Source organism: Podarcis filfolensis, assembly GCF_964270895.1.
Source record: "Podarcis filfolensis genome assembly, chromosome: W".
NCBI classification, from domain to species: Eukaryota; Metazoa; Chordata; class Lepidosauria; order Squamata; family Lacertidae; genus Podarcis; species Podarcis filfolensis.
In genome coordinates this window covers 1,208,968-1,221,022 of record NC_139619.1, presented here as the reverse complement: position 1 = coordinate 1,221,022, position 12,055 = coordinate 1,208,968, and the positions used below count along the sequence as shown (strand labels likewise).

At 48.4% G+C, this 12,055-nt stretch overlaps 1 protein-coding gene and 1 long non-coding RNA gene across 2 annotated transcripts in view; one reads left to right on the top strand and one right to left on the bottom strand.

Moving 5' to 3' along the window:
• The window catches only part of LOC310753783 (putative helicase senataxin), a 215,455-nt gene that overhangs the window by 105,210 nt on the left and 98,190 nt on the right, over positions 1–12,055 (top strand). The window contains exon 8 of the mRNA XM_083595121.1: positions 11,465–11,555. Within this exon, the coding sequence (XP_083451247.1) occupies positions 11,465–11,555 (91 nt within the window). The remainder of the gene's footprint in view (positions 1–11,464; positions 11,556–12,055) is intronic.
• The window catches only part of LOC310753799, a 272,887-nt gene that overhangs the window by 179,811 nt on the left and 81,021 nt on the right, over positions 1–12,055 (bottom strand). The window lies entirely within an intron of this gene.

The following is a 12,055-nucleotide window of genomic DNA, read 5'->3' as shown; positions in this document are numbered from 1 at the left end:
AAGAAAGCCTGGCTGCCGACCAGCAGGGGCAGCAGCCAGGCCAGCGACCAGTAGAAGTGCCCCGGCCTGACCCTCCCAAGGCAGCTCTAGCCATTGAAGTGGTGCTAGAACTCCCAAATGGGCACCCAGTCAAGGTGAATGGGCTGCTGGATTCTGTTAGCTCGTGTAATTTCTTCAGTAGAGACTTCGCTCTGGAGCACCAGCTCCACCTGTTGCCACTAGATTTCCCCTTGCAGGTGACCACCATTGATGGCAGGGAACTACTGGGAGGGGAAGTGACATACCAGACACCGCCAGTGCGGATGAGTGTTTCCAGGCACACGTAAACCATGGCCTTTCACGTGGCCACGCTGGTGGGACCCCCAATAATACTAGGAATGAGCTGGCTGGCACTACATGACCCAGTGGTGTCATGGCATCAGCGGTCGCTCACCTTTGGGTCAGCTTACTGTTTAGAACACTGCCTGGGAGGAAAGGAACCAAGAATGACTGTGGCTGGGGTGGCCCTGGAGGAAAAGGGACGGGTGCCACCGCAATATGCAGATTTGAAGGAGGTCTTCAGCGAGAGAGAGGCGGATAGACTGCCCCCCCACAGACCATATGACTGCCAAATCAACCTGCTTCCGGGGGCCCAGTTACCGGTGGGTAAGCTGTACGCCATGTCCGACCGGGAGATGGAGGAGTTGAGGCAGTTTATTGACAAGAACTTGAAAAGGGGCTTCATAAGGGAATCGAAGGCGGTGGGGGGGGGGAGTCCAGTGTTCTTTGTGGACAAAAAATCAACCAATCAGCCCAGACTTGTGGTGGACTACCGCCGTTTGAATTTGGTGTCAGAACCCGTGACTTTCCCAATGCCCAGAATCGATGATATTCTGACACGTGTGAGGCAGGGAAAGATTTTTACCAAGGTGGACCTAAGGGGGGCATACAATCTGATTAGAATACGGGAGGGGGACGAATGGAAAACAACCATGTTCACCCACCTGGGGGCTTTTGAGTATTTAGTTATGACTTTTGGATTACAATCGGGATCCGCCTGCTTTCAATCCTTCATGCACCATGTGTTGGGGCCACTGCTGTACAAGAATTGCGTGGCCTTTTTGGATGACGTCTTAATCTATTCGGAGAATGAAGCGCAACACGTCAAGGACGTCAGGGAGGTGCTACAGAGATTGAAGAAGCATCAGTTGTGGGTCAAGCTGGAGAAATGCCAATTCCACACCCAGGAGGTCGAGTTCCTAGGATACAGGTTGTCAGACAAGGGACTGGCCATGGACCCAGGCAAGGTGAAGGCAGTGCTGGAATGGAAGGCCCCCAAAAACCGAAAGGATGTGCAGAGGTTCCTAGGTTTCAGCAACTTCTACAGGAAGTTCATAAGGAACTTTGCACACTTGACAGCACCCATTACGGATTGTCTTGGTAGCAAAAAGAAGTTCGCATGGACAGAGGATGCGCAGCAATCCTTTGAGAAATTGAAGAAGGTGTTCGCCTCGGAAGAGCAGCTCCTGCACGTGGACTTGGAGAAGCCCATGAGACTGGAGACGGACGCGTCCAACCCTGCGATTGGAGCAGTATTGTTGCAACCCGGGTCCAAGGAGAACTGGAGACCATGTACCTTTTTCTCCCGGAAGCTGAGCAAGTCGGAGCAAAACTACACGGTGTATGACCGGAAACTGCTTGCGATTTACTCGGCATTTCGTCAATGGAGACACCTCTTGATAGGGGCGCGGCACAAGATCCAGGTCCGAACTGACCACAAGAACCTGGAATACTGGCGGACCGCGCAAGTGCTTAACCAGAGACAGATCAGATGGTCCCAGGTGTTCGCCAAGTTTTTCTTCGAGATACAGTACGTGCTGGGAGGGGAAAACGTTAGGGCGGATGCACTCTCCAGGAAACCGGAATACATGGAGGGGGAAGGGCCTCCGGAGGCCAGGCACGTGTTCCCCGAGGACTGGTGGGTGTGTGGGGGAGCGTTGGTAGGTAAACGAGAGCTAGCAGGGCTCACCCGAGACGATGAGTTTGCTCAGACTACAATCAGGGAGCTCAGAGGTGGAAAGGAAGACAATGGGGGGGTTTGAGGAAAAGGAAGGGCTACTGTACTACAAGGGGGCGCTGTATGTACGAGGTGAGACGTTGAGGGGCAAAATACTGAGGCAGCTCCATGACAATCCAACAGCTGGGCACTTCGGACAGCACAAGACCATGCTACTAGTCACCAGGCAATTCTGGTGGCCAAAGGTGAGGGAGGACGTACGAGAATATGTACGAGGGTGCGACCAGTGCCAGAGGGCAAAGGGGGAGAGGACTGCCCCCACAGGGTTACTGGAACCCTTACCAACACCGGAAAGGCCCTGGGAGGTGGTGTCCATTGATTTTATGACAGATCTGCCCAAGTCAAGGGGAAAGACAGCGGTCATGGTAGTGGTCGATCTGATGACTAAAATGTGCCATTTCGTAGCATGTTCGCATGCAGTGTCGGCAGAGGAGACAGCCAGGCTGTTTGTGGACCACATTTTCAGGCTGCATGGCACCCCATTGAGGGTAATCTCAGATCGCGGAAAACAATTTACTTCCTGGTTCTGTCGGAGGCTCATGAGCTTGCTGCAGGTCGAGGTGAGCTTCTTGACAGCACGGCACCCAGAAACCAACGGGCAGGCCGAAAGAGCGAATGGTATACTCCAGCAGTACCTACGCTGCTATGTCAGCGAGAGGCAGAACGACTGGGTAGAGAAATTGGCATTGGCTGAATTTGCGTACAACAACGCTGAACACGTGTCCACGGGAATGAGCCTTTTCATGGCCAATTACGGGTGTCACCCCAGGGCCTTCCCAGGAAGGGGGGAGGAAGGATGGAGTGTACCTGCGGCCGAGCAATTTGCCGAAGAAATGGAGGCCTTACACCAGCAACTCAGGCTGAACTTGGAGAGGGCCAAGGAAGTTTACAAGAGGCAGGCAGACAGGCACCGTCGGGAGGGGGAGGCCATACGGGTGGGAGACCGGGTGTGGTTGTCGTCCCAAGGGTTGCCCCTAAAGGGAGGGTGCAAGAAGTTGCAGCCTAGGTGACTGGGGCCCTTTGAGGTAATACAGCAGGTCAACCCAGTGGCATTCAAACTCAAGTTGCCCGACAGCATGAAGATACATCCGGTGTTCCATAGGTCCCTACTTTCACAGTACAGGGAGGGGCGGGAATTCCCAGGAAGGGAGGGAGGGGTTACCACCCATCCGCGGGTAGAGGAGAGGGAACTCTGTAACGAAGCCACGGAAATACTCGATTCAAGGTGGCGGGGTCACCAGGTAGAGTACTTGGTAGCCTGGGAGGGAGAACCCAGGTCGGAAAACACTTGGGTCCCTGCTGAATCAATCACGGACGGGTATCTGGTGGAAGAGTTTCATGGTTTGTTCCCGGATAGACCTAAACCATTAGCTAGATTCTGGGAGGAAGAATTCGGAACCACAGACGACGAAGGGGACTTTGTGGGGTTTCCTGCCTCCGAGGAGGAGGAAGGGGAGGTGTCCGAGGGAGAAGAATCAAACTGGGAGGTTCAACCAGCTGGAAGAGATACGAGGGGATGGGAGGCCGGTTTAGAAACCTCAGAAGATGATGACAGTTCTTTTAGGGGGTTCCCCGCATCCTCGGTCGAAGAGAGAGAGGAGGAGGTATCGGAAGATCGTGCCGGGGGTGAGGGGGGTCCTGAGGAGGGGGTGGATGTCAGGGAACTGCCATCAGTACTGGAGGGGGAGCGCAAAAGCCAGAGGGATTCCAGAGAGCGTCCAGGGATCGGGAGGAGGAGCCCATCTTCTGGGGAAGAGAATCAGCGTAGCACCAGTGGAGAAGGGGGGCAGGTGGGGGAAGCGGCGAGGCGGTCCCATGACTCCTTGCCTGGGACCAGTGGGGAGAGTAGGGGTCCTCCGTTGCCCACGCCCTCCCTGCGCAGAAGGCTTTCGTGCAGAGAGGGTAGGCGGAGACTAGGCGTCAAAGGACTTCTTTGCTGGAAGAAGTTTAAGAAACGCCCACTCACGGATTCTGCCAGCGATTGAGTCAGCCACGGGTGAGTGGCTGTCCGGACAGAAGAGGTTCACTTTTGGCAGCCCAGCCAGGTGTTTGCACCCAGCCAGGGAGATAGGCACCTGCTTACGCACGAGCAACCCCTAGAACCATTACAGTCCTTAAAGTTAAAGCCATGGTTTTCCCAGTAGTGATGTATGGAAGTGAGAGGTGGACCATAAAGAAGGCTGATTGCCGAAGAATTGATGCTTTTGAATTCTGGTGCTGGAGGAGACTCTTGAGAGTCCCATGGACTGCAAGAAGATCAAACCTATCCATTCTGGAGGAAATCAGCCCTGAGTGCTCACTGGAAGGACAGATTGTGAAGCTGAGGCTCCAATACTTTGGCCACCTCATGAGAAGAGAAGACTCCCTGGAAAAGGGCCCCTTTCTCAGGCTGTGGAAACTTCGAGCAGTGAGAAAAAGTGGGTTGTTGGAAACAGTTGTCTGGAAACATCAAGTAAGATGGGAGCACCATGGGAAGGAGCTAATGAGAACTTTCAAGAATCTCTGAGAATACATCTCCACCCCAGCTACACTGGGAGACAACAGCAACCGTGGAAGAAATTCAAGGATGGGACAGCAGATAAAGGCCAAGGAATCCATAACTGGACCTAATTAGACTGACACATGTAGTGAAAAAGAAAATAATTAGAGCTTCTCATTTGAAAGCCTATGAAAAGTTAAATAATGACACGAAGAGAAATTACGAAGAATGCAGCTGTTATTTAAATCTTTAATATAAGTTATAAGAACATGAATCACAGTAATATAAGAACTGGATAAACACATTGATCACAGAGCACGGGAAAGCACTAATTAAATTTTCTAAATCTGGAAATAATTGGAATTAATTTGATATTAATTGGTATTTGTATAATTGGGGGAAACTAATAAAAAATTGTTGTTGCTTAAAAAAAAAATTAAAACAGAACTCCACTCTGGACTTGTGTAGGCCTTTTCGTCTCCTGAAGATGTTCTGCAAGGCAGCAGAGGTTTAGGATCAGAGTTTTCCTTCTCCTAGATGGGCTACCTTCCCAGGTTGACGAGCCCCATCTGACCCTCACTTCCCTCTACAGCGCATGCAGAAATTGCCTTCTTGACCATTGGACCTACTATTTGTCTTGTCCGCTCAATCTGTTGCAGCCTGTCTTTGCATGCAAGGGAAGTCCCTTACTCACTCGGGGTTTGAGACCCATCAGCTACCCTTACCTCATTTAGCTGGCCAGTGAAAGCCAGCTCCGTATTGCTCTCCTTTACTTTGGATCACATCAGCACTTTACATTCTTGGCACAATTTGAATTCCAACAGATATTGGGGAAGTTGAAGTCTCCCATGACTACTATACCTCTCTACCTCTCTTTTAAATTGGAACCAGTGAAGGCAGTGAATGTCCTGTGTGAGTGTCTGGAGGCGGCTGGAGGATGGATGGCGGCTAACAGATTAAGGTTGAATCCTGACAAGACAGAAGTACTGTTTTGGGGAGGCAAGGAGCAGGCGGGTGTGGGGGACTTTCTGGTCTTGAACAGGGCAACCATGCCCCTGAAGGACTAGGTGCGCAGCCTGGGAGTCTTTTGCTTTTTCATCCTTAACCTCCCATTCCAATAATGTTCCATACATTCTTGAGATCACCTTGTTCTTATTTTGTAATAACCCTGTCTAGTAATGAGATTTCATTTTTAAAACCGTTTTTCTTGTCTGCCTTAAACACTTCATTTAGTTGGTGATACTGAATCCACCCTGTTAGGTGATGTCTTATTTCCTCGTACTCTTTTAATATCAAATTACTATCTTTTTCTTTTAGTAAATCCTTATATGTAGCCCAATTTAATTCCATGTTTTTCTTTTTTACCGTTATCGCTTCTAAGGGTGAAATCCACCAGGGTGTCTTAGGCTCCAGTAATTCTTTGTATTTTACCCATACTCTATATATCAATTTTCTTATGATAGTATTAAGAAATCCCCTGTGGACCTCCACCTTTTTGTATCCTAAATACTCATGCCACCCATAGCAGTTATTAAACCCTTCTAGGTCTAATAAGTCCCCGTCTTGTAATATTATCCACTCTTTTAAGTCTCTGACCCACTCTTAAACCTTTAATTTCTTGATTACATCTTATTATTTACGCTAATACTTCTAAAATAATCATTGTTTAATAAAGATACTGGTCTGAAATTCTTTGGGTATGGGGTTCCTTGATCCTGTTTGGGGATTAGTGTTATATATGCTTTTTCCCATGAAGATGGAATTTCTTCCCCTTGAAGAATTTGGTTCATTACCTCCATCAATGGCAATGCCAATGTTCCTTGGAATACTTTGTAATACACCAAGGATAGTCCATCAGGTCCTGGCGATTTCCCTAATTTGGCTTGGTTCACTGCCGTATTGACCTCCAGCAAGGTTATCAGTGCACTGAGATTTTTGATTTGTTATTGGAGAGGTGTGGTGAATTAGATTCTAGGATGTACTGGTAGTTCTCTATTTTGGAAACTACAGCTAATCCAGAATGCGGCAGCTAGTCTTGTGACTGGGAGTGGCTGCCAGGACCATATAACACCGGTCCTAAAGGATCTTCACTGGCTCCCAGTACGATTCCGAGCACAATTCAAAGTGTTGGTGCTGACCTTTAAAGTCCTAAATGACCTTATCCCAGTATACCTGAAGGAGCGTCTCCACCCCCATCATTCAGCCCGGACACTGAGGTCCTCTTCCGAGGGTCTTCTGCTGGTTCCCTCACTGTGAGAAGTGAAGTTAAAGGGAACCAGTCAGAAGGCCTTCTCAGTAGGTGGTGCCTTCCTTTAGAATGTCCTCCCTTCAGATGTCAAGGAGATAAAGATCTACACAACTTCTAGAAGACATCTGAAGGCAGCCCTGTATCAGGAAGTTTTTAGTGTTTTATTATGTTTTTATATATGCTGTAAGCCACCCAGAGTGACTGGGCAGGGTATAAATAATAAAATTATTATTATTATTATTATTATTATTATTATTATTATTATTTGTTTGGTAATCTGCTCTAGTCATCCAAGTCTTCAGTCTGGCTTGGTGGTCTATAGCAGACACCCAAAATAAGGTCACTGTAGTTTTTCTCTCCTACAAGTTTTACCCATATACTCTCCTGATCAGGTTTGTGAGAGTCTTAGCAAACACATTTTTGCAAACCACTGTGAGATGCAGCTCAATCTCTTGCCAGAAGTCCTTGCTTAAGAAAGTGGAGACCATGATCCAAGAAGCCAAACCCTTCCTGATGACACCACCTGTGCAGCCAGTGGTTTACCTCCAGTATTTCCCTCTCTCTTCCTGGGCCACAACCTTCAACAGGAAGGAGTGATGAAAAGACCACCTGTGCCCCAAGGCTCTTTAGCTTCCTGCCCAGAGTCTCATAGCCCTATGCTATACATTGAAGGCTTTGTGTGGCATTATTTATTTATACCCACATGAACCAGAAGGAAGGGGTAGTGGTCAGTGGGCTGTATAAGACTTGGCAACTTCTCTATCACATCATGAATCACTACACCTGGAAAACACCCCCCCCCAGGACATACCTCCACACACTGCTGACTCTGTCCCCCTCAGTACCACCATCACACATCTCAGTGGCAGGAAGCATTCTGTACACTGTACCATCCACAGCCAACTTGGTGTGTTTTGAATTCTGCAACTGCTGTACTTGATCCACTGGCTCAGAATCAGAAAATAGACTTCTAGCAGGGTAGGAGTTTAATGCCTCTAATCTGGGTTATCAGCATACTCATCCATGATCACCAGCCTTAGATCTGAAGGGGTTAGTTCAAGAATGGAAAAAGACTCCTCCAAGTCACTTTGGTGCTGCTAACACAGTGGTTTGGCTTAATCCCCAGAGGCGCACACCCTTGTCTCTCCAGACCAGGGCTTTTTTTCAGCCAGAACTGAGTTCCACCACCTCTTCATAGCATACTGGCAGCTGTATAGCGTCACGGCACCCAGAGCTGCGTGTCAGAGGCTTTGGGCTGCATCCTGCCACTCGTGGCTTTGTGTCGGAGGCTGTGGGGCAGCACGTCAGAGGCTACTTTGTAATGTGGCAGTGGGGCAGAGAATCAAGCCTCTATCGGGAGAAACTGGCAACTCTCCCAGGCACCCGGCTTGATCTCCGGTGACCTCCCTGGCTGCATTCTCCAGCAAACACAGGCTAGGTCTCTATAGGCGACCCTTCCCAGCGTGGGAAGAGCACACCCACTCTTTCCTGCTCCCCCGGCAGGGGAAAGAGATAGTCAGAAGCGTCTATTTACATGGCTTTATTTCTGACTCTTCAGCATTACAGAAAACATGTCAGCTCTCTTCAAACATTGGCAAACAAGTGACAAAGACTTCCTGTACAATCACAAGAGGAAGGTCTCATATTACACTCTGAGCAAGTTCCGGTGAACTGCCCTGTGAACTGACTGGAACGCTGTTTCCCACAGGCAGCCAAATCACATGATGTCAACAAGCTGGATGTCTGCAGCTGCGATGAGCTCATATGCTGACAAAGTGTGCCCCCCAAAAAGTGTTTTCTCCCTAAAAAAAAGGCTTAGCAAATTTGGCTCCCCCCTAAAATAAGCTCAGCAATTTAGTATTGTCCATCAAAAAAAGTGGGAGTTCCTGCACCTCTTTTTCTAGAAAAAAAGCACTGTTCAAGACAGACTGATGCCAACAACATCATAGGGTCAGTCTCCTAAAAAATTCCTGTGTTTTGGTGCTCTCAAACATAATCTCTTATACACTTCTAAACTAACATGTGATTTCTACTTCACCAATTACAGGATTATAGAAAACTTTCCCACAACTATTGCAACCCACTGACATCAGTCTCGACCAGTGGTTTCAAAAACTGTGTGTCGTGACACCCTGGGGTGCCTTGGATGATGGTCAGGGGTGCAGCGAGCAACATGGGCCTCTGTCCCTCTTTCCTTCACTCCCTCGCATCTCTGCCTCCCATAGGCTTGCAGAGCTGTTTGTTGCAGCAGCCCTGGCTACAAGCTCCCCAGGCGAGTGGTGCCTTTGGGGCTGGTCAGGGGGTGCTGGTTGCCAGGAGCTGAGGCAGCCTCGGAGTAAGCAAGCAGACTCAAGGGGCCCAGCCAGTCAGTCCACCAGCTCTTGCTGTTGGGAATGGACAGTGTGAGGAGACACTTCTCTTTGGGGCAGGGGGCACAGCTCAGACCAGGGACTGCAGCAGCTACCTGGAGGACTCCCAATGAGAGGGAAGAGGAGAGGAGGCTGAGGGAACACTCCATGAGGGAGGGTGTTTGAAAAAGGGTGAGAGGCTGCCAGTTCTGCAGGTAAGGGGAAATGTAACTGGGCTCCTGAGCCCCACAGGGGTGCCACAGAAAGAATGTAGTTGGTCAAGGGATCCATGGACTCAAAAAGGTTGAAAACCTGTTCTAGACCAGTGAGAGAGCCCACCCCAAACTCCTCCTTTTAACAATGTCTTCATTAATCATTTATCAATGTCTTTTGGTTAATCACTCTGTTTATCATTTGTCTATCAACATCTGCTTTCCATTATCTGTGATTAATACATCAGTCCTATTGACCTAAGGTTAAATGCAAGTTCTGTTATGCCTAGCATTCTTTTATCCATTGTCACAGTGATTATATGCTTACATCAAAAAAATATTTTTTTCCTTCCAGTAGCACCTTAAAGACCAACTAAGTTAGTTCTTGGTATGAGCTTTCGTGTGCATGCACACTTCTTCAGATACACTGAAGATACACTGAAGATTTCGTGTGCATGCACACTTCTTCAGATACACAGTGTATCTGAAGAAGTGTGCATGCACACGAAAGCTCATACCAAGAACTAACTTAGTTGGTCTTTAAGGTGCTACTGGAAGGAAAAAAATATTTTTTTGTTTTGACTATATGCTTACATGTGATGGTTTGTGTATGCTATTCGCAATAAGCACCCTCTGCTCACTCAGAGAGGTATTTACAGTTCTTTATTTTGCATATGTAAAAGCAGCACAGTACAATCATGCATCCGAATCGTCTGGTTCAGATTCGGGGAGTGGTCTTCTCCTGCTTCTCCTCCAACAGAAGAGGCAGCTGGAATGTTCATGGGAAGTCTCTGATCCCTGCGCTTTAACCCTCTCCTTTCCTGTGCCGAAGGCATAGGCTCCCCGTCTGTACCTGAGCTCCCTGTGCGGTGCTGGGGCTCTGCTTCAGCATCGGAGAGCCTTGCCTCCTCCTGGCTCTCCCCCTCTTCCCCTTCCGTCATCTCCCGACCGTTTCCTTCTGACTGTTCCCGCTCTGACTCTTTTCTTCCCCGACTCCAAGGCGTCCCTTGGCAGTCCCGTGACATTACATTCCGTCAGAGTTTGTTCTCTCAGTGTACCAGGACACTGGGCACACATAACTTCTTGGTTAAAAATAATGTTTTTTCTCTGTTAATAGGTTAGTCAAAGTTCATACACAGATGATAAAACTAATACAGCTCAAAATGGATCCTGACAAGATGAAGGAAAATGGAAATTTCTCCTTCACGTAAACTATATCTTAGTGTTAAATTTGAAGCAGGCATTTGAGCAGAACCTGGGTCTCAGTTTAAGTTTGAGAATAATTTAAGTGCTCCTTGTGACAAATTACATTGTAAGACCATAATCATTCCCATAGTCTTGGGACTCCAAGTCAGTGAGGAAATAACACTGAGCTTAATTACATTTTATTCTGTTCTTTTCTGCCCCCCGCCCCCCCCCCACATCTCGAGCTTTCAGAATAGTGTGTACTACATATTTAAATAAGTAGCTAATGGTTTAAACCTGTCATGGACTGTCTGGATGCGGGGGAGTGGTGGGAGGTGCCAGCTGGAGAACCCCCAAGGGATCCTCCAGGCGAAGAAGGCTCAGAGCCAGGGGACTGATGGTGGGATGCTGAAGAGTGGTCAGAGGAAGAAGAGGGAGCGGACTGGGAGTAGGTGGTGTTGGAAGCTGAAGAGGTAACAGGGTTTAGTGAACAGGAAGAAGCTGGGGCAGAAAGTCATAATTCAGAGGCTGGAGAGGAAGGGGGCCAGTAGACCAAGAAGAGGCAGGCTGCTGAAGGACTAAGGAGTGTCTCCCTTCTATGACCAGCTCCGCTCCCCCCCGGCCTCCCAGAACATGCAGAGAAATGAAAAGAGCAGAGGAGAGATTGGTTGCGTGCAGACGTAGTCTCCGACTGCTTGGAAAAACCCCTGGAGAGGAGAGACCATAGGCAGCTGTGGGAGGGCAGGGACCTTCAGTCCTTGCAACTTCTGCATTGGGCCAAGACCTACTGGGAAGAGTTGCTGGGATCACTAGGCCTGCACTGTTTTTGTTTCTTCGAATAAAGAGCTAACTTCACTGACACCAGTGTTTTTTTATTGCTGACCTTCACATGACTGGCTCCTGACAAAACCCTTGGCTTTCTTAATATTTTTGAAGGACTAAATCTGAGCCCATGTCGGACTATGGAGATGAATTTGTCACTTGCAGCCAACTGGCGTATGACTACCACATTGAAAAGCCCCACAAGGTAACTTGCTTGTTGATCTATCTTACTGTCTTCTTCCATGCTTGAAACATGGCTATGTGGACGGTTCTGTATTATAGTTATAGAGAAGTATCAAATCACATCTGTCCTCTAGAACAGAAGCAGTTTTCCTCCTCCATGTTTGTTTGAAGGGTGGTTTTTTATTGGCAACAGAATTCACCCCCTTGAAAACCTTGTCTTTTTTTTTCATTTTTTAAAAAAATGTTTCTAGCCTTGTTGGCTGGCAATACCCCCCCCCCCCAAAAAAAAAGATCACTGTATAGTGACTAGTATAGGGACAGGGGACCTGTGGCTACAACTCCCATAATCTCTGATTGTTGGCCATGCTAGCTGGGACTGGTGGAATTTGAAGTCCAGCAACACTTGAAGGGTGACAAATCCCCCTTTCCCATCCTAGTGAAATCCTTGAAGTGAGGCGGGTTGTTGCTGGATATGCAGAGCAGGAAAGTTGAGAACATGCTGCTAAACATTGACTTCCTGTT